Source organism: Phoxinus phoxinus (assembly GCF_949152265.1).
Source record: "Phoxinus phoxinus genome assembly, chromosome: 13".
Taxonomy (NCBI): Eukaryota; Metazoa; Chordata; class Actinopteri; order Cypriniformes; family Leuciscidae; genus Phoxinus; species Phoxinus phoxinus.
The window spans coordinates 34114858-34139726 of NC_136888.1; the positions used below are offsets into that span (position 1 = coordinate 34114858).

The window sequence follows — 24869 nt, forward strand, 5'->3', positions numbered from 1 at the left end:
CCCAAAACTTGATTTAACGATTTATTAATTACAAAACAAGTGCATGTTTACTCTCTTGAACCCGGGCTGAATGAATAAACACTGCATATTCAGACATTAAACACAAATAGAGTTAAGAATACTACAAGAGGACGGGTTTGTAAATCCACCCTTCATGTCAGTTTCTTAAAAGGATTTAAAGCTGAGTGATTAATGTATAACAGCCAGTCTTTGTTCTGAACAATGGCGTGCCAGATGATGTCTTTAAAACATGTTGCATTCATGCCACACACAAAGTGGGTTTCCGTTACAGTGATGATAATGTCAATCTCACTTCAGCGTATTGTTCACCTCAAACCTCAGACACAGAGATGTTGCATGCATGCCCAGAAAAGGAAAGGTTGGCATCATCTGAAGCTCACACCAGAATTGGTGCACTCAAAAAAAATCTGTGCATTCAGACTCAGTTCACTTTAAAGTGCTTCTAATTCGAATAAAGCAAGTGAAGCGACTGAAGAGCACATTATTACGTTAAACTGGAGAACTAAAGCAAAAAAGCATGGAGAGTCGCTGTGGCTTTTAAGCTTGATTTTTCAGAAAGATCACTAACACGAAACTTGACATGAATAGCACTTCAAAAAGTCCTTTTGGGGTTTGTGGTGAATGATCTGAATAAGGAAACGACACATTTCGTCGCACTTTAATAGACACTTTATAACAGAAGTGAACTTTTTAGTTTTTTTAATGAAAAACAAACATTATTATTGCATTATTATGTCAACTCAACGCCTTCCCTGGTGAAAAAAAAATATGTTAAGTATACTTGAAACCAGACTAATTATTAGTATACTTCAAGTGTGTTAATGATTAGTTAACTTAAAGTGTGCTATTTTGAAACAACTAATTTTGTACTAAGTATATTTTAGTAGTAATTAAGTTGTAGTAAAGAATAACTTTAAATGTATTTAGTGTACTTTTGTGTGCTAAATTGGAACAACTTCAAGTATACTTAGTATACTTTAAGTATATGCCTGTGTAGGGACTAGATACATACTTGATTAGTGATAATAAAGTGTACTTTATTTGTGTTACAAGTACATTACAAAATCATTACGAGCAATATACAAGTCTATTATTTTTGAGTAAAAATTATATTCTCCGTAATACATTTGGCTTAATCCAAATACTACAAATAGCACACTTTGTCTTCAATAACAAATGCACATTAAAAAGTGTATTTAAGCATATATTTATTACCAATGTACTTACAGTGCACTTGTTAGCAATATGTTAAAAGTATGCTTGCTTTTAAATATATTTTTAGAAAATATACTAAAGTACTATTATTTTAAAGTGTGTTAAAAGTTGTATTATAAAAATAGATAAAAAGCATGATGCTAATATACTTTTAATATATTTAAAGATAGTATATATTTTTTAGTATATTTGCAATGTACTATTGAAAAAGGGAATATATTTCAAATACAATAAAGTATACTTTTTTTCACTAGGGTTCACACACTAAGCAGAAGTGACACACACGCACAATAGCCACAGACATCATGTGTTAGTCTGCGGGTTAGTGATAATGCAGTTAGACAACATTAGAAACCGTAGATAGATATTTCTTCAAGCAAACAGAACTGAATAATTCAGCGAGGGGGCGGAGTCTCCCGGCCTGACGTCATCACTTCCTGCTCGCGCAGGTATCTCGGTATCGGACACACCTGAAGCTCCGGATCTGCCGCAGTTTTACTTGGAATCAACGACACATTTCTACCGAAACTCTGGTTCAAACGACGCTTTTTACATCTGGCCGATGAGGAATTACACCGTGTTTGGCGGAGACGAACTTTAATAGCGCTGTTTAACAGGTAAGAAGTTGATCTGTGTAATGTTTAAAATGTTTACGAGGACAAAAAAACAAACAAATATCTGCTGCGTTTTTCCCTCAGGCGGCCTGTAATGTTTATGTTTCACTAAACCAGATATATTCAACATTACTGTGGAGGTGAATATTCGCTATTGCGTCATATAACAAGTGTGAGTGTTTTGCGTTATCGATAGGTTATAGTTTTCACTTTTTTTCGGGGATAATGTCCGATTAATGCCGTGTTTAAAGTATTTTAGATTTAGTCAGGTGGTTATGAGAATGTATTGTGCTGTATATTAATACGGGTTGTAATCTTCTCAGATTGATCTGGAGTCATATGCTGAATTTGGGTGTTTGCCTAAATTCACCGTATATGTGTGTAAAGATATGGAGAGTTGTTATTGTCCAGAGGAGAATGACTCCTTTTAAACGGACTCTGTCTTATTCAATAGTTGACCTAAATATAATAATAATGTAGCATAATAGTATTTTGCACGTGAAAATATATAGATGGTATATATAGACATATTTGGTGGTCTGTGGAAATTTAAAAGCTTGAAACCCCCAGATATTATATTATATCTTTTTTTATATATTGGAGGTTTTGTTCTTTATTGGAGAATGACTCGTTGATTCTTTATGGATTTAGTCTATCTATCTATCTATCTATCTATCTATCTATCTATCTATCTATCTATCTATCTATCTATCTATCTATCTATCTATCTACTTTACTGGAGGTTTTCTTCTTTTGGAGAATGACTCCTTATTGATTCTTTATGGATTTAGTCTTTTTAGCCATATATAATATTAATATTTGTAGGTTTTAAAGTTTAAAGTTTTCTCTTTCCGCTCAGATTAGTTTTGAATCATTTATAAATGGACTTTACTGGAGGTTTTCTTCTTTTGGAGAATGACTCCTTATTGATTCTTTATGGATTTAGTCTTTCTAGCCATATATAATATTAATATTTGGATGTTTTAAAGTTTAAAGTTTTCTCTTTCCGCTCAGATTAGTTTTGAATCATTTATAAAAGGATTTTACTGGAGGTTTTCTTCCTTTGGAGAATGACTCCTTATTGATTCTTTATGGATTTAGTCTTTCAACTAGCCATATTTGGAGGTTTTAACGTTTAAAGTTTTCTCTTTCTGCCCAGATTGGTTTTGAATCATTTATAAAAGGATTTGCCTGGAGGTTTTCTTCCTTTGGAGAATGACTCCGGCTCGGCTCTGGTTCTTCTGGACCGCGGTGGTTCTGCACGTCTTTCTCCACGTGTCTCCATCGGAGGCTCAGGATGAAGGCAAAGCCTGTATGGATAAATTCAGCAACGGCAAAGAGGATTTCGTGTTGAACACGGATGAATCCGTGAAGGAAGGAGCCACGTTCCTGAGCTCTCCCCAGGTGACGCGGGCTGAAGACTGTGTTCGGGCTTGCTGTGCTGATCCAAACTGCAATCTGGCTCTGATGGAGCACGGTCCAGACCCCAAAAGCATCACCTCGTGCTTCATCTTCAACTGTCTGTACAAACAGACGAAAGTCTGTCGCTTCGTGAGGAAGAAGGGCTTCAGGAACTACCTTCTGAAGTCTGTTTTCAAAGATTACCTCGAGCAAAAGCTGTCAGGTAAGAGGAAATCATCTTACAAGTATGTGGAGATATTAAAAAGACTGTACATTTTAATAAATTCTGGATTTCTGTATATACTTGACACCTGTTTGTGACATTTATTTTTAAAGATTACATTGAGCAACAGGTGCCAGGTAAGGAAAATCATCTTAGACGTGTTTAGAAATCTCTTGTAGATATCTAGTTCAGTAATAAATTAGTATATTCTTGATTTTTGGTCAAGTATGTTTTAAAACGTACTCCTTGAAATGCTCACGCATGTCCAGACCTGCCGAGATCCTCAGAAGTGTGTCATTGTTCATATTTTAGCCGGTTGTAATAACCAGGGGCGTAGGAATTATCTGATTACAGTCAAATAGAGGACCAAATTAAGTGCAGTTTTCTGTGTTGACTGGCCAGACATATTAAAAATTGCTTATTTAATATTTTTTAATAGTGTTTAGTTTACATCACAGCTGATTTGACTAACAGAGGAGTGCAAGATTAATAGTTTTGCTGTTTTTCTGGAAGAGAAAGACTGTAAATTAAATGCACACTTATGACAAATATTATATTCTTGACAACGATATATCTCACAATATAGTTATTTAGTGCTTTTCAAATGAAAATTGAATTTAAATTTGAATACCAATTTCAAAATCACAAACTAATACTAGCCTAACTAACACAAGTAAAAAAAGAACAAGCTCACTGAAGACAAGTAAACAGACAGTGATAAAATAAGAGCAAAAAAAAATAATTGTAAGTAATAAGACAAAAAAATACAATAGAACAAAAACACAAATGAAATAGACCTACCTGAAAAACTTTACGCACTAGAAATAAAAAAATACAATTGAACAAAGCAGGTTTATTAGGCTCCTGTCACTTTAAGAGCGAATGCACTGATCCAATATTCTGATGCACATGCGCTTTCTTTCTCCACCATTTACGTTCACTTAAGACATGAACGACTGTGTTTGAGGATACTCGCACGGCGGGCATTTTGACATAAGTGTGTGTTTGCCTAGAAGTATAGGCGCTAAGTTCAGTTCTCGCGCTGTATGAGCAGCGGCTTTATATGACTGTGCACGCATATACCAAAATTAATAATAATAATAATAATAATACATTTTATTTATAGGCGCCTTACATGACACTCAAGGACTCCTTACAAACACAATAAAACAGTCAATAGTAATCAAATACTCATTGTTAAAACCTTGGAGGCCATTATTAAAATAAAAATATACAAAATATACAGTTTAAAATCAAGGCTTGAAATGCATTCAAACGATAAGCTCTCGAGACGGCACAGAACGCCATGCCAGCGTAACCGCGATAGAGATGATAGTCCAACATCTCGACTGGTTAATCATGTCTGCCGGTATATCGGCCACCCCTTGCACACTTATTTTGTTTTTTATTTTGTCATGTTTTTGGAGTACAGCAGCATATAGTCTAGGGCTGTTAAACGATTAATCGCGATTAATCGCATCCAAAATAAAAGTTTTTGTCTAAATAGTAAATGTGTGTAACTGTGTATAATTATTGTGTATATATAAATACACACATGTGCATGTATATATTTAAGAAAATGTTTATATTTATATATAAAATATTTATATTTATATATAATATAATATAAATTATATATAAATCTATATACAGTATATACATGCAAATATTTATTAAATATATACATGCACGTGTGTGTATATATATACACAGTACACACATTTATTATGTAAACAAACTTTTACTTTGGATGCGATTAATTGCGATTAATCGTTTAACTGCCCTAATATAGTCATATGAAAAGTCATATCTTGATTTTAGGGCTGCATAACGATTAATCGCAACTAATCGTTTGCAGAATAAAAGTTTGTTTACATCATATGTGTGTGTACTGTGTTTAATAATTATGTATATATAAATACACAAACATGCATGTATAATTTTAAGAAAAAAATCTATTTATATATTAAGCATTTATAATTATATATAATATAAATTATATTTAAATATAAAAATGTATATAAACATGTAAATATTTTTTTAATATATACATGCATGTGTGTGTATTTATAAATACATAATTATTTTACACAGTACACACACATATGATGTAAACAAACTTTTATTCTGCAAACGATTAGTTGCGATTAATCGTTATGAAGCCCTACTTGATTTCGTAGTCTTGATGATCTGAATGTAAAAACCTGATGATAATGATTGCTGTTGTGTTCCTGCGCCCCTGGTTCAACCGTATAGAATCACATCATGTTTAGTATCAATATCTTTCAGTCTCAAACTTTAATTTCCTCTGCATGTCTGAGACTTAAATGGCACTTTATTAAGTTCTGATCTTCAGTATGCAAGATCCAGCTTGCGTTCTCGCTATCATTCCTGGCATCTTATGCAGTTCCCATGGTTGTTGTTGTTTCGTGTTGCATAATGTTTCATGGCAGCAGTGTTTTGATTCCTTGCAGACGTGGAGGACAAGCCCCCGGTTGCAGTGTCCGGGCAGGACCGAGTCGTTCAACCGCAAGAAGAGGTGACGTTAAACGGCATCGAGAGCAAAGACGATAAAGAGATCGTGAGCTTTGAGTGGGTGCAGGTGTCTGGAGACCCGTCGGCTGTTATGAAGGTTATTTATTACTAAGTTCATTATTGGAATTATATTTTCTAAAAAAAAAAAAAATGCATTAGATTCGTTTTTTAGATTCATATTTGTTTTTTATTTAGATGTTTAATTCCTGTACAATCTCTTTTTTTTTGTCAGAAAGGGCATTTTAAGGATGCCGTGACCGTCTCCAATCTTTCTCCCGGGATGTATAAGTTCAGACTCACGGTCACGGATGACGCTGGACAGACGGGCTCGACCGAGGTCTCGGTTTTGGTCCTGACGCCAGAACAGTCTCTCCGTGAGTACTTGAAAACACAACAGGAGTCGTGTGTGTTTACTTTTTAACTGCAGGTGGATTTTTTTCTGATGAATATATCAACAGATAATATACAAATTGTAGAGCATGCACATTATATGCACCGAACCATTCATTTCTGGGGGAAAAGCACCGATTAAAACTGTATGGAAGCTTTTTTTACTCACAATTACGAGTTTATATCTCAAAATTCAGATTTTGTAACTCAATTGCAATGTTATATCTCACAATTCTGCCTTTTTCTCACAATTGCAAGTTTATATCTCATAGTTCTGACATTTTGAGGTCTGTATTGGAAGCTTGTTTCCGCCAGGGAATAAAGAAATAAAAAAGGCAATTGTGACTTCTCACAGTTTAGACTATAGCTTACGATTCTCTGAATTGTGAGATATAAACTTGCAATTGTGACCTTAAAGGTCTAAATTGGGAGTTATAAACTTGTAATTGCAAAAAAAAGTCAGAATTGTGTGATGTAACATCGCAATTGGGAGTTATAAACTCTAAATTTTAAGATATAAACACATAATTGCAAGAAAAAAGGCAGAATTACATTCTAAAGTCCAATTTTTGAAATATAAACTCGTAATTGTGAGTAAAAAAAGTCAGAAATTGTGTAATGTAACATAATTGTGAGTTATAAACTTGTAATTGCGAGAAAAAGTCAGAATCGTGTGATGTAACATTGCAATTGGGAGTTATAAACTCCAAATTTTAAGATATAAACACATAATTGTAAGAAAAAAGTCAGAATTACGTTCTTAAGTCCAATTTTTGATATATAAACTTGTAATTGTAAGTAAAAAAGTCAGAATTGTGAAATATAACATTGCAATTGTGAGTTATAAAGTCTTTTTTTTAGATATAAACTCGTAATTGCAAGACATAAGTCAGAATTGTGAGATATAACATTGCAATTGTGAGTTATAAAGTATTTTTTTTAAATATAAACTCGTAATTGTTGGCAAAAAAAGTCAGAAATTGTGTAATGTAACATCATAATTGTGAGTTATAAACTTGTAATTGCGAGAAAAAGTCAGAATCGTGTGATGTAACATTGCAATTGGGAGTTTTAAACTCCAAATTTTAAGATATAAACACATAATTGCAAGAAAAAAGTCAGAATTAAGTTCTAAAGTCCAATTTTTGATATATAAACTTGTAATTGTGAGTAAAAAGTCAGAATTGTGAAATATAACATTGCAATTGTGAGTTATAGTCTTTTTTTATATATAAACTCGTAATTGCAAGACATAAGTCAGAATTGTGAGATATAAACTCACAATTGTGAGGAAAAGAGTCACAACTATGAGATAATAATCTATAATCTAGTGTTTTGAACGAGACTGAAAATGATTAACACTCATTTTTTTTAGAGTTTGATCAGATATCTTGTTTAATATGTTGAGGATTGCTGCCTATTGTATGAAGTGTGATGTTCTTGAAGGCCGTCAAAGTTAATATTAATTTCCATATCTTGCTATAAAAATGAAACCTGTTCATTGCTGTCATGTTCTCTGAAGAGTGTTTTCAATCTGATTTCTGTCTTGAGTTCTGGTCCAGCAAGTTTTGAAGTAACCAGGAAAACATGGATTAGCCATTCACCAGGATTCGTCAAACAGTGCTTTCCTTTAAAAGCAGCTCGACTAGCTTGAGTAATTTCATCTTGGCTTTTGTCTAAAGCGTCAAATCAACAGATTTCGTGACACGTCCTGGAAGTGGCTCAGCCGCTGTAGATTGGTAATCGATTGCATGATGTGTTCTGGCTTCGGTAGAAACAGGAAACCTCTTGAGCTGCGTGTGGCCATTTTCTCGAGTGTTTCAAAACTGGTGCGGCAGGTTTTGCGTTGGGAGTTTCTCAGAGAATGAGAACATTCTCGTCATTGAGGGTTTGTGAAGCTGTTCTCATGGGGCTTTGACCAAAACATGTAAATCTAAAACCCTGAATTCAGATGATTATAGACCATTTCATTCTATTAGTTTGAATTCAGAACCCATATTTTATGTTGCATTTGCACGTGAAACACATTTAAATCATAATTCATTAATTATTAAAAAGTTTTCCGTTCACAGTTATTGAATGTACCAGATTAAAGAGGTAAATGCATGTTTATCAGAAGTAAATCTACAGCTTTTCCGCTTGTGTAAGTGGCACTTTCAGTTCTCTGTTTGAGTAAGCATTCATATTTCACATGTTCAAACACACACACACGGTTATTAGATGATTGTTTCATTCCTGAAGGACCACATGACCAGCACTTTTATGATGGTGTGTTAGAAAAAGCATGGACGTTTTTTTTTTCTTCTGCTACACAATAAAACAAAAAAATATTGCGAGTTTATATCTCATAGTTCAGCATTTATAGCTTATAATTATGAGTTTATATCTCACAATTCTGTCTTTTCCGCAATTATGAGTTTATATCTCAATATTTGGATTTTAGAGCTCAATATTGTGATGTATTATTTCACAATTCTGACTTTTTTCTTGCAATTACACATTTATATTGCAAAATTCAGACTATATAACTCGCACTCGCAATGTTATATCTCACAATTCTGTATTTTTCACAATTATGTGTTTATATCTCACAGTTGTGACTTTTTTTCTCAGAATTATGAGTTTATATCTCATAGTTCTGTCTTTTTTCTCAGAATTGTGAGTTTATATCTCATAGTTCTGATTTTTTTTCTCAGAATTGTGAGTTTATATCTCATAGTTCAGCATTTATAGCTTATAATTATGAGTTTATATCTCACAATTCTGTCTTTTCCGCAATTATGAGTTTATATCTCAATATTTGGATTTTAGAGCTCAATATTGTGATGTATTATTTCACAATTCTGACTTTTTTCTTGCAATTACACATTTATATTGCAAAATTCAGACTATATAACTCGCACTCGCAATGTTATATCTCACAATTCTGTATTTTTCACAATTATGTGTTTATATCTCACAGTTGTGACTTTTTTTCTCAGAATTATGAGTTTATATCTCATAGTTCTGTCTTTTTTCTCAGAATTGTGAGTTTATATCTCATAGTTCTGTCTTTTTTCTCAGAATTGTGAGTTTATATCTCATAGTTCTGTCTTTTTTCTCAGAATTGTGAGTTTATATCTCATAGTTCTGTCTTTTTTCTCAGAATTGTGAGTTTATATCTCATAGTTCTGTCTTTTTTCTCAGAATTGTGAGTTTATATCTCATAGTTCTGTCTTTTTTTCTCAGAATTATGAGTTTATATCTCATAGTTCTGTCTTTTTTTCTCAGAATTATGAGTTTATATCTCATAGTTCTGTCTTTTTTATAACTCGCAACTTAATTTTAAAAAAAAGTGATGTGAATATGAAGGCCAAGTATGGTAGCCCACACTTTAAATTTGTCCTCTGCATTTAACCACTCCATGTTAGCGCACACACACACACACACACACACACACACGATCGAGGGTAATTTACTGCTGGTATTGAGAATTGAACCCGCAACCTTCTGGTTACCAGTCAGACTCCAACCATTATTGGGGCAACTGGGGCAGTTGTGTCCTAAACATCAGACCTCTCTCGCAATTGTAAGTTTATAACTCGCAATTCTGACTTTTACATGTTTTATTGACCAGACAGACTCTATAACCAGTGGCACAGAACATGTCATATCAGAAGACTTTAAATATTGCATGCAAGTCATATGGACTAAGTTATGATACTTTTGTGTGTTCTCTCAGGAGCAACATAAGAGCAAATAAATGAAAACCGAATTTTCTTTATTAGACATTGCAGGCCTTACAGATGAAACTGCAAAAATGAGAATATGGTGCAAAAGTTCATTTATTTAAGTAATTCAACTTAAAAGGTGAAACTAATATATTATATAGACTCATTACATGCAAAGTGAGATATTTCAAGCCTTTATTTGTTATAATTTTGATGATTGATGAACACTTTTTCATAATATTCTAATTTTGAATTTGGGGTTTTCATAAGCTGTAATCCATAATCAGCAAAATTATAACACATAAAGGCTTGTAATATCTCACTTTGCACAGTCTATATAATATATTAGTTTCTCCTTTTAAGTTGAATAAATGAACTTTTGCACCATATTCTCATTTTTCCAGTTTCACTGAATTCTGTTCAGCTTCAATAAATGTTGAATAACCGAATGAATGATTTTCCTCCGGTCAGATCACTGTCTGGTGCCGAAGAAGGAGGGTCCGTGTCGAGGCTCTTTCCCGCGCTGGCACTACAATGCCGCCACTGAGGAATGTGAGGAGTTCAAGTTTGGAGGCTGCAAACCGAACCGCAATAACTACCTGGCGCTCAACGAATGCGAGAACGCTTGTGACAAAATTTCAGGTATTGTTCTTTTGGTTAGACTTTATTTTAACCCTTTAAGTGTCACCCCCCCCCCCCCCCCCCCCACACCACACACACACACACTTTTTTTATTTATTTTTTATAGACATGAAAATGCACATTCCGAAAATTTGTAATTCAAGAATGCTTTAGAATATAGTCATAAGATTGGTCTTGTTTTAAAGAAGACATTGTTTATATTTTTTGTAGAAGTGCAATAAATTAAGAAAGTGAAACAGAAAAAAATTATAGAAGTTTGAGTTTACGAAAATGTACAATATAAAAAAAATAATTATTAATATTTTGTATAAAATATATTTTTTCAAAACCTGTTGGACTCTAAAATGGCAAAAAAATCAAAGCCAAAACAAGTTGCGTTTCAAATGTTAGGTTGATATCTCAGAAAATGAGCGTTCAGTGAGATTTAGTTTGTGCGCAGTACCACACTTCTCCACTAGTGGACATCACTGCCCATATAACAGCGCCTCCATTTCCATATGTGGTTTGAGTCTGAACCATTATTTTAAAAATTTTCATACAATTTATGAAGTAGACATCCTATTCAGAAGTAGTGTTGGAAGTTTGGCAGATTTTGAAATGAACTCAACCTCTAAGAAACACAGAAGATCACGTATGTGCATTATAGCTCGCTGACACATCACTAATGCTGAATCTATTCTTGTTTTCTTTATATTTAAAACATTTTCAGAGCTTTTTTTCTAAAAGAATTGAATGGATGCTATCTTTTGAACTCTTGGCATGAAAACAAACTGAGGTTTCTACCATTCTTTCATGATTTTTCATGTTCATCACTATTTCAAAATAAAGGTCTGAACACGCCTGAGGAGTATGAACATATTCTTGTTGCAAATTGAAAAATTACGGCTCCTCTGTCATTTATTTTGAAAATCAGTCACCAAATATTTAAGCTTCCAAATGATATATAGTTTAAGGTTTAGTGTAGGATATTACTATTTTAAATATGTAATGACTTTGGGCCCGCCGGTGGTGCCTTTGTTACACTGTAATTATACATTAAGTAACTACATGTACTTACTTTAGGGTTTGATTTGGTTGAGGGTTAGTTCCATGTAATTATGCATAATTTATAGTTATTAATATTGTAACTACATGTAATGTATGTAACAAGGACGCTGTAAAATAGTGTTACCGTTTTTTTTATGGTCACGTTTACAAACATGTCCATTAATTACAACAGATAAAACTTTAATTTTCATATTGTGTAGAGTGGAGGCATAAATGGTAAGAATAGCATAACTAAAAAGTGCAAATTGCTAAATGATTTACTAATTAAAGTATAATGCAAATTATTATTGTGCATAATATTTATACTTAAAAAAAAATGAAGTGTTAATTAGAAGTGTTTTTATCTTAATTTTTATAGGTTTTTTATTTACTTGTGACTTTCCCACGGGGGATAAAAATCTATATCTATATATATATATATACACAGGTGAAACTGGAAAAATTTGAATATGGTGCAAAAGTTAATTTATTTCAGTAATTCAACTTAAAAGGTGAAACTAATATATTATATAGACTCATTACATGCAAAGTTAGATATTTAAGCCTTTATTTGTTATAATGTTGATGATTATGGCTTACAGATTATGAAAACCTCAAATTCAAAATTAGAATATTGTGGAAATGTTTTCATTATTAAAAACTAATAAAGCAGCTGTGTCATAAATGGCTTATTCAAAAGTATATTAATAATTTATTCATGTGCATGATCATCTCTTTATTTCAAATGTTATGTTTGTAAAGTGTGCCTGTGCATTTTTGTTGTTGTTGTTGTTGTTAAATAATAAATGACACTTTATTTGACATTATTTTTTAATTTTTTTTGTGTGTGTGGCTTTTCAAAATACCTTTGTTTTACATTAAATATTTTTTTATTGCAGTTTCTCCTCACCCATCTGGACGATTAGGTCCGATCCATCATGGTAATAATCTTGCTGATTTTTTAAAATGCCAGTATGCCGTTTTATTTTCATTATAAATGTATAAAGCGAGATCCTCTCTTCTGAACTCCTGCAAACACACACAGATGAGCAGTGTGACGTGCCGTGTGGTCCAGATCACTTCGCATGTACTAATGGATGTTGCATCGGGAAAGATTTCGAATGTGACGGAGAAAAACAGTGCAACGACGGTTCGGACGAGGCCGAATGCGCCAAATGTGAGAAACGCATTCATCATCATCATTATTATTATTATTATTATTATAAAAACTGATTATACACACTGAAAAGAAAGGTTTCTTCGTCAGTATTTTTGTCTGGTTTTACAGCATTTTCAATCAAGACATTGATTTAATCAAGACATAAACATTCTTAAATCAAGATACATTTAATTGAGATGCAAAATTATTTCTGAAAAATATATCAATATTAAGGCGAGACACTAAAGGTGAATAGGGTAGATTTTTTAACTAGCAGATATCACCATGAAACTTTCCCAGTTGATTTCCTACATTAAGATGAGGGAAAAAATGCATTACAAGTTTTCTGTAATTTAATGTTTAAATATGCAAATTAGGCAATATCGAAGTAAATATGCACTCATTTGCATATATTTAAAAAAACGTATTGAAGTATTGGAAAAAGCCAGGTTCAAAATTATTTTTTCATTGTGTTCACATATTAGATGGGGAAAAACATTACAGAGGGATTTATGGATATCTACTTTTGTTATCCTGTAAATCAGAATATACTGTCAATAGCCTTACATTTATTTTCGCCATGTTTTTTGGAATAAAATGTTATATAAATCAGGCTAGAAATACTATATTTACAAATCCCTCTGTAAATGTCTTCATAATATAACTAGGCACAAGACTGGAAGGTTTGGTGTATATCGGTGCGACTGAAGTGGAGAATGAGAGAAAAGTCATTTTGAGAAAACGGGCTTTATAGATTTATCATCAGCCAATGTGAGATCATCAGACATTTGTTCTGGTTTTAAACATAAACTCATTTAATTCTGATACATTTTTCAGAAAACAAGACTTGATATCTTCAGTCATTTTGCTTGTCCAGTAAATGTATCTTGATTTAGGGATGTTTAGGTGTTTATACTGGAAAACAAGACAAAAATACTGAGGAAGAACATCATTTTTTGCAATGTACATCACATTATAGCGTGATTACCTGTACCTTGTTCGTTAAAGTAATAGTTCACTCAAAAAGGACATTCTGACATCATTTACTGGTACCTGTATGAATTTATTTAGTTATTTGGCTGTAATCTTCACAACCATGTGCTATATTACCAATTTTTTTTTTTTTTTTTTTTTTTTGTACTTAAGTACATTTTTTTATTGAGTATTTTTATTTTGGGAAACTTTTACTTCTCTAAAATCACGATAAGCCAACTCAATTTAAGTGCGATTACATGTAAATTGTGTTTAATTGTTCAGCCCTAGTGACTTAATGGACTTTTCTTCTCTTTATGTTCAGTGAACAATAAGTTCAGTCGATTGCTGGAAATTCCTGTGGACACATCCAAAGGTGATTTTTAATATTTCATTTTCTGTTGTGATTAAAGGGATGTGAATTTCTACCAAAAATGCCATTCGACAACCGAGGAGCAAAAGTCGAATATCGTAAAAAAAAAAAAAACGCACATTCTCACAATGACAGAAAGGGAGGCCAATTTCATCTTTAGCGATTTGTCATCAAACAAACTGTTTATTAATTGAACAAGTAACATGTTCTCATTTTTATTTTACATAGTACCGTATTTTCCGGAGTATAAGTCGCATCAGTCAAAAAATGTGTCATGAAGAGGATAAAAAACATATATAAGTCGCACTGGACTATAAGTCGCATTTATTTAGAAATTTAATCCATAAAATCCAAGACCAAGAACTGACATTTAATCTGGAAAGGCAAGTTATTCAGCTCCACAACAGCACACAGAACAACAGCTGAATAGTGTCCGGTGTGTTAGCGTAACACATTAACAGTTATTCAGCGACACAATAGCATAAAGAACATATACCTGGGAGGCTGAATAGGCTAAATTAACATTAACCAGCGAGTCAAACAAGTTACCGGTCAGCAAGTTCACCAAACTCCCGATCTCATTCCACAACATCACTGTACTCTTCTTCCTCGGTGTCGCTTCTGAACAACTCCGCTAACTAGAGCGCCCTCTCGCGGCTGTAGACGGTAATGCTTTCTCTTGGTTCATCTCAGTCAGTATGAATTAATTTTGATATATAGGTCGCGCCGGACTATAAGTCGCAGGACCAGCCAAACTATGAAAAAAAAGTGCGACTTATAGTCCGGAAAATACGGTAGGCCTATGGTAGGCTAATTGGAAGAAGAAAAAACAATAAGCACGACAGTCCGTTTGTGCATCGCCAAACTAGATACTCGTTAGATCAAACAATAAATCATTGTCATAATGATTTTATGCGAACCTGCCTTGTTACCGGCAATAGCCTACTTTTTAATCAAATTAGATTAAATCAAACTATTCATAGCCTAACGCTTAATAGGCATATGTTATATTCCTGTTAAACACCCGCTCGGATGGCACAGAAGGCACAGACACACTCAAGTAGGAGATTGCTAACTTTAGTCAAGTCATCTTCATTTATATAGCGCTTTTAACAATGTAGATTGTTTCAAAGCGGCTTTACAGAGATAAACGGATAATTTAAGGTAACAGATTGTTTTGGCTTTATAGCGGTTCTTGAATAATGTTATTTTCCAGCTAAAGTTAGATTTGATTGATTCACTTCCGTCCTTAGTTAGATCATTAGTTATTAAATTAGAGACCGCTAAGACGACACCGTTCTCTCAACACAGACTTTAAACTGAACCTGTGAGAAACACTGATGGCGCTCACATGCGCATCAAGAATTAATTCTATAGTTATGTGCGTTTGAATATATGTGCGCATGTTTGTAATTCCCTACAAACCAAGTCTTAACAAACTACTTGTCTGGCATTCAAAAATTGTATACAGAATTTGATCACTTCGGGGTAGATATACGAAACCGAAATTATCCCGACAACGCTTTATCTGTAGAGTGGTAATGGGATCCTTCACAGGAGAGAGGCTAGTTGGCACTTCCAGGCACGGCATAATTTACACTCAACTTTATCAACATTAATTTTCTTAAACGAGTCCCACACGAAGCTTCTTGGTTGTTGCATGGTTGGTCGCAGAGTTAACGGTCACGAGATTGCTCTTCTGTTGTTTGTTTACACTATGTACACAACGCACGTAGCCTAGATCGCGCACTAGGGGTTTCACTCATGTTAGCGACACCTTGTGTCCCCAACAGGAAAATAGATGACAGTAGATGTGGAGGCGCGGCGCGGCTGTTCTGTATATAGAACACATTGGATTTGACCCTTTGCAGGGAGCTTGATTGACAGGTGATCTGACCAATCATACTTCGCCATCCGCCATTTTGAGTTAGTAGATCAACATGGGAGGATTTGAACTTGAGAAGCGGAGTGTACTGACGTCTTTCCGCGGTTAAAACAACATTCCTTCTGATGTTCATTCATGTTTATTTGATGCTATAAATCAGGGGTGGGGAACGTCGGTCCTGGAGAGCCACTGTCCTGCAGAGTTTAGCTCCAACCCTGAAAAAAACTCACCTGATTGTAGCCTTAATGATCCTAAAGACATTGATTAGCTGGTTCAGGTGTGTTTGATTAAGGTTGGAACTAAACTCTGCAGGACAGTGGCTCTCCAGGACCAACGTTCCCCAACCCTGCTATAAATGAACTAGAAGGAAGAGATAATCGGTTCACGAGCAGCTTTAACTGAGGCTCTACAGCGATCTGTCACGACACATTAAACAGCCACAAAACGGAATTTAATGTTTAAATTTCTTTTTTTTTAAATGACCAAATTTGAAAGGTGAGGCTTTGTTTAATATGTTCTATATCAAAAGTAGCCTGATCTGTGTCTGTCAGTGTGTTGTCAGTGTCCTCTCTGCTTCACAATGTGAGAGCGACGTAGCTTGTCGGACATAGCGACAGTAAATAAGGGGGGTGGGTCTTTGAGAACGGTCAAAATATAACGATATTCAAAAAAGCTATTTTATGAACGAATTTTGCACGCAGTCGCGACTATTCGAAGATCGCGACTCATCCCTACTTGTGATGTATGCAAACTTCAAATCTTTTTAACATATTTTTTGCTGATAATTTTATCTTAGGGTGTATTCACACCTGCCTTGTTTGGTTCGATTGAATCGAACTCTAGTTCGTTTCCCCCCTTGGTGCGGACCTTTTGCGCAGGTGTGAATACAGCAATCGAACTCGGGTGCGGACCAAACAATCGAACCGAGACCCAGCTGAAGAGGTGGTCTCGGTACGGTTCCAAACGAACTTTGGTACGGTTCGTTTACGATGTGAACATGAACCGACCCAATATCGGCCCAATATCAATATCGACCCAATATTGTTCGTTCAAGTGCGAAAGAGAATTCCATTCCGGCGCGCTGTCTGGCCACGATACTGTTGCGCGTCTTTCTGCGCGTCGTGTGTGCATCATTGGCAGTGTTGTGCATGAACGCGTTCACTGAACGACGTTCACTGAACGCGTTCATATTTTCGCCGAACGCTGAACTGAACGAATCACTTTTCATACAATGAACGTGAACGAGAGATTTTTCGAGAGAACTCATCTGATTTTTTGTACATAGCATAGCCTATTTGTTAGGATTTTAGTATCATAATGATTAGGCTAATAAATGCACGCACAATTATCCGTGAACTTGATTTGAACAAATGCCTTTCAACTTGTCTGTGCAAACTTCAGAGTTAAATTAATGTGCAGAAATTTGTACAAATAGAGAGTAGGATATGTAGGCCTACTATACTGTTGTAGCCATTAAAAAAAGCGCGTTTCATATTTGTTAAAATATTATAATGTTATTTTTTTTTCCATTTATGAAAAGTAGGGATGGGAATTGATAAGAATTTAACGATTCCGATTCCATTATCGATGTTGCTTATCGATCCGATTCCTTATCGATTCTCTTATCGATTCTTATTGGGGTGAGAAATTAAGTACAAATTTGTTTGTATTAACTCGCTTTAATATCTGATCAAATTGATAATTTTCACATTCATTGGTCCGGACAAAAAATAAAAATAAAACTGCCATTTATGTGCCATAAAAAATAAAAACACAGACTGAAAACAGTTAAGGAAGAGCTTGTGCCTTTTGGAATATTAACAGTGCTCATTTGGATTAGGCTATTGAGTTACTAAAACAAACTTTGTCAAATAATACACAGGTTTTCTTCACATTTTGAACGTTTTTGTTTCCATTTGTTTAATTTCAAGATCTGATGTGACTTAGCCATTGCTGTTTTTACAGCTACAAAGCTGGGAGCACTAAATGATATTCAGTCACATTATACACGCTTCTAACATTAAATAAAGCACATAGTACCTGATATTATCATTGCCACACTTTGAGATTGTTGTTCCAGCGCGACGTCGCAATAAAATAGGATCTGTTTCAAATAGAATCGTTGCGTGTCGCGGCTGGTTAAACTTTGATTAACATGGAAAATTATACTTTTTATCACGTGTCGCACCGCCGCGTTGCATGTAGTTAGGACGCGGTCAGAGCGCTTCTGGCTCGATGCCATGTTTTCTCAGTGTTTGCTACATTCTGAACCAAAACAACGCAGCACGTGTGTAACGTCGTGTCACATTTGAACGAGCGGAACCGATAAGCGGAATCGTTAAGCAGGCATGCTAACGGTTCCAAGGAATCGATTCACTGCGCACCGGTTCTGAAGAAGAACCGGTTCTCGGTTCCCATCCCTAATGAAAAGTGAACAGCACGACCGAGATAGGATGCGCAATATGAGACATGGAGCGGGTCAGACATGATTTTGACCGTTGAAGTTGTTATAGAAAGCCTTTCTTTAAAGTGAATTTCGTTTTGTATAAATTATATCTTAATTTTAATAAATTTTTCATCAACCATTTGCCTGTATTTAATGAATAGGCCGACGAAACAAATATAACGGAGGGAGGCGCCCGCGCGCTCACTTATATTGCACGTGAACTAGAGCACATCCTAACTTAACGAAACTCAGTGTATGCCTCACACAGACATGACAAATACACCAAATACACAAAGCTTGAAATGACTTTAAACGAAATAATTCAAAAAGAAAAAAAGAAAAAGGCTACTCTCTGATTATGTAGGCATAGCTAATCCATTATTAGGCTTAGCCTATTTATGTGCATTTCTCTCTAAGCGCGTTCACACGGAGATGGCGATCGTCAACTTCATCTTTGCAGCCGAGTTGACACTTTTAGAGAAAACACTTGTTTATTAATAAAAATCAATACACGCGTCACCGGATTTACAGATGCACGCGCACATATTATTTCGAAATAACGAGATATTGTGTTGAAATAACATTATTATTAATAATAGCCTACATCTTTGTTAAAATAATTTAACAAATGAACGTGAACTTAGTTCATTTAAAAAAAATAGGCTATATTTCTCTACTTGAAAATCCTTGTCCAATGAATGGACGACCTTAGCACACGTGTGGTTTTGTTTACACATTTTGGTTCACTTGCAAAAAGAGCAGTGTGAAAGCGAACCGTACCAAACAAAAAAAACAAAAAAAATTATTTGTTCCGGACCAAAGCAAGTGAACTATCGGACTTTCCTGGTGTGAATACACCCTTAAACTCATCACTGCATTTTAGTGCCTCCTTAACATGTAATAAAACGAGGGATTCATTCACTCCTACAGCTCATTGCGTGGAGCCGCCGTTAACGGGAAGCTGTCGAGAAAGCACCACCCACTGGTACTACAATCCGTATAAACAGAGTTGTAATCGCTTTAACTACGGCGGGTGTGGTGGGAATCTGAACCGCTTCAAGACGGAGGAAGAGTGCCAGTCTTTGTGCAGTTCAGTGACGGGTGAGTTTTACTGTATTATTATTATTATTATTTTAAATTAAATTATAATAACTGACTTTCTTTTTCAGCTGATTTCATCAATCCCTCTTATTTAAGTTCAGGAGCAAATCAATTCACTGACTTTTTTTCTTTTTTCAGTTTGCACACTAAACATGAGTTGGAGCTCAAACTCTTAAAGTGCACCAGATTGATGATTTTAACTTTCAAATGCATTAAATGTTAGCATTGAGAGGTGGGGTAAAGTAATAATTACCCCAGAGCTTCTTTGTGATTTTAGTCCCGTCCGGATGTGCATCTCAGTGATAATCACGGACAATGTCTGTAAAGATTACAGCGACTTTTATACCTTCACTATAAAGGTCCGAAAAAATGACCTCAGGCAGCCTAACACTAATCCAGTGCAAATAGACCCGCTGTAAAAAATATGCATGTCAATATTTTGTCATTTCCTGTTAAAAGTAGCTTCCCGCTTTTTTTTTTCGAGTATGGAGACGCTTGAAAAAGCATTACGTCCATAGATATACATAATAAAGGCTAGATGTCTCGTCCGCGCTGCTGGCCAATGGAGGTCGACATCCACACCTGGCGGCCATCTTGTCACAGTCAGCTCGCTCACTCGTAACATTGTTTTAATGGTGCTTGTACTTTTTAAATAACCATAACTTGCTCAATTTTCTACTGATTTTCAAACGGGTTGGTTTGTTATAAACGTCAGAGATGTAGTTATGACACTGCATACTTATGAATAATTATAATAGTATATATTTCAACATGTTCAAGCATCCAGAATTATAGCCACATTAATAACGTTTGTAAGAAACCAAACCGTTTGTAAATCCGTCAACATTTCAGCGACAGCGAGATAAGAGTATTTGTGTTCGTGCCGATCACTCACCTTACATCAGGAACCACAGAGCTCGCCAGAAAGCTTGCCTGTGACAAGATGGCCGCCGGGGATGCCGTTAGAGACTCCGCCGTAAGACATCTAGCCTTTATTATGTATATCTATGGTCGCTGGGACAAACTCAAGTGTTTTCCACACACCATTCAGATCAGAAAGACGACCGAAAGCACTTGTTAGAGGCACGAAACATCTTTTAGCGTTAGCTAAGTGCCCATTACCTACACAATCCAATCTGAAGTTAATTAATACATCGTTCGACTGGACATAACGGTTTTATATTTATATATATATATGTTGTTTGTGCACGTGATATCAGGAAGCAGCGTAATAGACACAGCGTATTTAGGCCACGCCCACACCGGGGGGGAAACAATCCAGCCGTCTCCATTGACTCTGCATTGTGAGAGGCTCCTCCTCGTCATTTCTTGCTTCTAACTAAAGAAAGAGAAATGCCTAAAAGCTGCTGTGTGACGAGGTGTCCAGCAAACAAGCTAAGAAACCCAGAAATAAGTGTTTATAAGCTGTCGACCCCAAAAAACGAGTGTTTAAGGACATAAAAGTGGACACAGCAGTTGGGACGAGCGAAACATGTCTCATTACTCTGAGAACTAGCGTACGCCACTGGAGGAGAACGTCATCGATAACACAGGATCGCTTATCTTACAGAAATATAATATATAAAACTGACATTTGGATATTTGACTCACCAGTGACCAAATGTTTAACTCACTGCACACGCAACTGTGTTTTTAGTGAATACTGAGTGTCAGGATCCCACAATTTACCCATTCGCTCCAGCCTGATCCACTTTTAAGTCCTTAAACACTCGTTTTTTGGGGTCGACAGCTTATAAAAACGTATTTCTGGGTTTCTTAGCTTGTTTGCTGGACACCTCGTCACACTGCAGCTTTTAGGCATTTTTCTGTCTTTAGTTAGAAGCAAGAAATGACGAGGAGGAGCCTCTCGCAATGCAGAGTCACTGGTTGGATTGTCCGGTGTGGGCGTGGCCTAAATACGCTCTGTCTCTACACACACATGACGACAGGAGGGGGAAAGGCGCTGTGTAAATCGAGTTACTCAACTGAAGTGTATGATGGATATTTGTGTTTTTGATGTGCTTTTTTTATACTCAGAATGACAATTTGGATTGTAAAGAACAACATATTATACAGTTATTTGTTATATTAGGAAAATACCATATAGATAAAAAGAAGTGGGCTCAAGGTAAACCAAATTTTTCACATTTTATAAATGACTTTACACTATATGTGCATCTTTTGGAACAAACTAAAAACAAAAAAGCAATGAAAACGAACAAAGAGTTTATGTAAAACATTTTATTTTTATTATTATAATTTTTTTCTCTCTTCCTGGCATAATTAAATACATAATACATAATTAAAATGTAAGTACTTTGAAAAAGAGAGTATAGAAATTGAGGGACTCTAGTGCATTTAATCTTCAAAAAACACAGCTCATTAATTCCTACCGGGACGAAACAAGTGATTGGCTTGCGCGACTGTCACTTTCCGTCGCCATGACTACCGCCGCTATTACTGGCTCCGCCCACGTGCGCACAGTCGCGCACCCGTTTTTAGGTAGGAGTGAACGGAATTAATGAGCTGTGTTTATTGAAGATTAAATACACTAGAGTCACTCAGTTTTTATACTCTCTATTTCTAGTACTTGCATTTTAATTATGTATTGGTATATAAAGACCGTTTAAACAAATTTGAATAAAAGTTTTTTTTAGACAATTCTGACCTACCCTACCTTTAATGTGATATTGTGAATATGTAATACCTCTTGTTCTTGTGGCATTGAATAAAAATAAAAAAAGCAAAGTTAATCCCGTCCGAATAGGGCTGAAGTCTCACAGAAATCCACACAGTTTTCTGTTTTCTCTCCTGCAAAACATCATGTTTATATTATGATTTCAGAGTCTGACGTGTTTGCCGCTCGCGCACAGTTTGAGAAGCAAGAAGGCGAGAGCAATACAGGTAACGCCACTTCATAATGTACATTATGCATAACATCCATGCTTTTCTGGAGAATCGTGTTGCTCAGTGTCTGTCTCAGATAATATCTCGATTACGTTGCACTAAAGACTCGTTCATGCAAGTTTGCGTAACGTCTGTGTTTTCTTGGACAAATTGTTATTCAGTAGACGGGCAGATATTTAGGGGAACCGGTTTGTGATTTATTAGTGTGAAACATATTTTAAAAGTGTGTCCTTTTTTAAAATGATATTAGACAATGTTTTTATTCAGAAAATATATTAATGGACATTTAAAAAAAAATTGAATTTCTGACAAATATTGAAATTGAAAGATTCTATGTGAAAGTTATTATTAGTGTTGTTACTATATATGTGACCCTGGACCACAGCACCAGTCTGGAGCCGCACGGGTATATCTGTGGCAATAGCAACTATACATTGTATGGGTCAAAATTATCCATTTTTCTTTTATGCCAAAAATCATGAGGATATTAAGATCATGTTCCATGAAGATATTTAGTAAATGTCCTACCGTAAATATATAAAACATGTATTTTTGTGAGTGAATGCAGCACAATCGTGAACATAAATGCACAACTTTAAAGCAGATTTTCTCAATGTTTAGATTTTTTTGCTCCTCAGATTCCAGATTTTCAATAGTTGTGTCTCGACCAAATATTGTCCTATCCTAACAAACCACACATCAATGGAGAGATTATTTATTCAGCTTTCATGTGATGTATACATCTCAATTTCAGAAAATTGACCCATGTGACTGATTTTGTGGTCCAGGGTCACATATATCTGATTTTGTATATTCTTTTAAAAAAAAAATGTTTTATTGTAAACAATGTATTGAATTTATTGTAATCATAATTATTTTTTAAACTGAAATACTGTTGATTGCCATGAATATAGCGATTACTGCTGATATGGCGTTACAGATTAAACAAAAAAAATTAGAATATGGTGCAAAAAGTTCTTTTATTTCAGTAATTCAACTTAAAAGGTGAAACTAATATATTATATAGACTCATTACATGCAAAGTGAGATATTTCAAGCCTTTATTTGTTATAATTTTGATGATTATGACTTAGGCCTACACCTTTTCACAATATTCTAATTTTGAGCCATAATCATTAAAATTATAACAAATAAAGGCTTGAAATATCTCACTTTGCATGTAATGAGTCTATATAATATATTAGATCAACCTTTTAAGTTGAATTACTGAACTTTTGCATGATATTCTCATTTTTCGAGTTTCACCTGTAAATCATAACTAAGTAAATAATGAACAGATGTTTAGGGATGCACTTTCTGCATGCATTGATTGTCCACATGATCTTGTCTTCGGTCCTCAGCGGCCGTTGCAGTCGCAGTGGTCCTGGGCTTTGCCATCGCTATCCTGCTGGTCGTCCTCGCGTGTTGCTTCATGAAGGGAAGGAAGAAGCAGCAAAGCAAACATACGCAAGTGGCGTCTAACGGCGGACACGTCCACGCGTACGTGGACTCGGAGAAGCTCGTCTACAACAGCACAACCAAACCCGTCTGAACTGTGGGACGTCAAACATCAATCTGTATATGCATTAATTATCTCTTTGGATTAAGCTGTTTGTTTTTTTGAGTAGACGTGCTGGTAACTGCGCAGCCGGGGAGTTCGGTTTGTAGGCCTTTTGATTGAAAAATGCAACTTTTCATAAATAATATGAAATTGATTTACTAGTCTTATTTCTTACTTGTCTTTTGCTATATATAATAGCTTGTTGGATTTCACTCAGGGGTTACTGTGATGCAATAGCATATACTAAAGCCAGTTTTTAAAATCCAAACCATGATCGCACAAAATATATCAACATTCTTGAGCCATTTACTTTTTAGTTTGCAATACAATTTAGTTTTTTCCGTGCGTCTCACAGAAATGCTGCCTCTCGATGGTTATTGTAAACATTGCATTGCTATTTAGAAATTCGTTACTTGTTTTAGTATGTTTGAGATTCAATATATGGCTCTTTATTCGTTTTTTTTGTACCCATGAGCCACATTTGTTTTTCTTTTAATGTTCTATTAATATTGTTTTGTTTTTAATAAGCTGAAATAACCATTATAAAATACATTACCCCACAATCCAAATTTGTACATATGTTTTTTAATGCGTTATCTATACTGATGGCTAAACTGCTAATCTTGGAAATTCCCAATAAAACTATGTATAAACTGAGTGTGTGGATGTGTATTTATTTCTCATTCAA

The 24869-nt window shown here is 34.9% G+C and overlaps 1 protein-coding gene across 1 annotated transcript; it reads left to right on the top strand.

Moving 5' to 3' along the window:
- Positions 1-1548: 1548 nt before the first annotated feature.
- spint1a (serine peptidase inhibitor, Kunitz type 1 a) lies at positions 1549-24838 on the top strand. Its single transcript, XM_079634047.1, has 11 exons — positions 1549-1853; positions 3010-3474; positions 5949-6106; positions 6242-6383; positions 10581-10751; positions 12677-12718; positions 12823-12954; positions 14234-14284; positions 19543-19713; positions 22558-22617; positions 23982-24838. Exons 2-11 carry the CDS (start codon positions 3066-3068, stop codon positions 24170-24172), a joined length of 1527 nt encoding a protein of 508 aa, XP_079490173.1. The 5' UTR covers positions 1549-1853; positions 3010-3065; the 3' UTR covers positions 24173-24838.
- Positions 24839-24869: the final 31 nt, after the last annotated feature.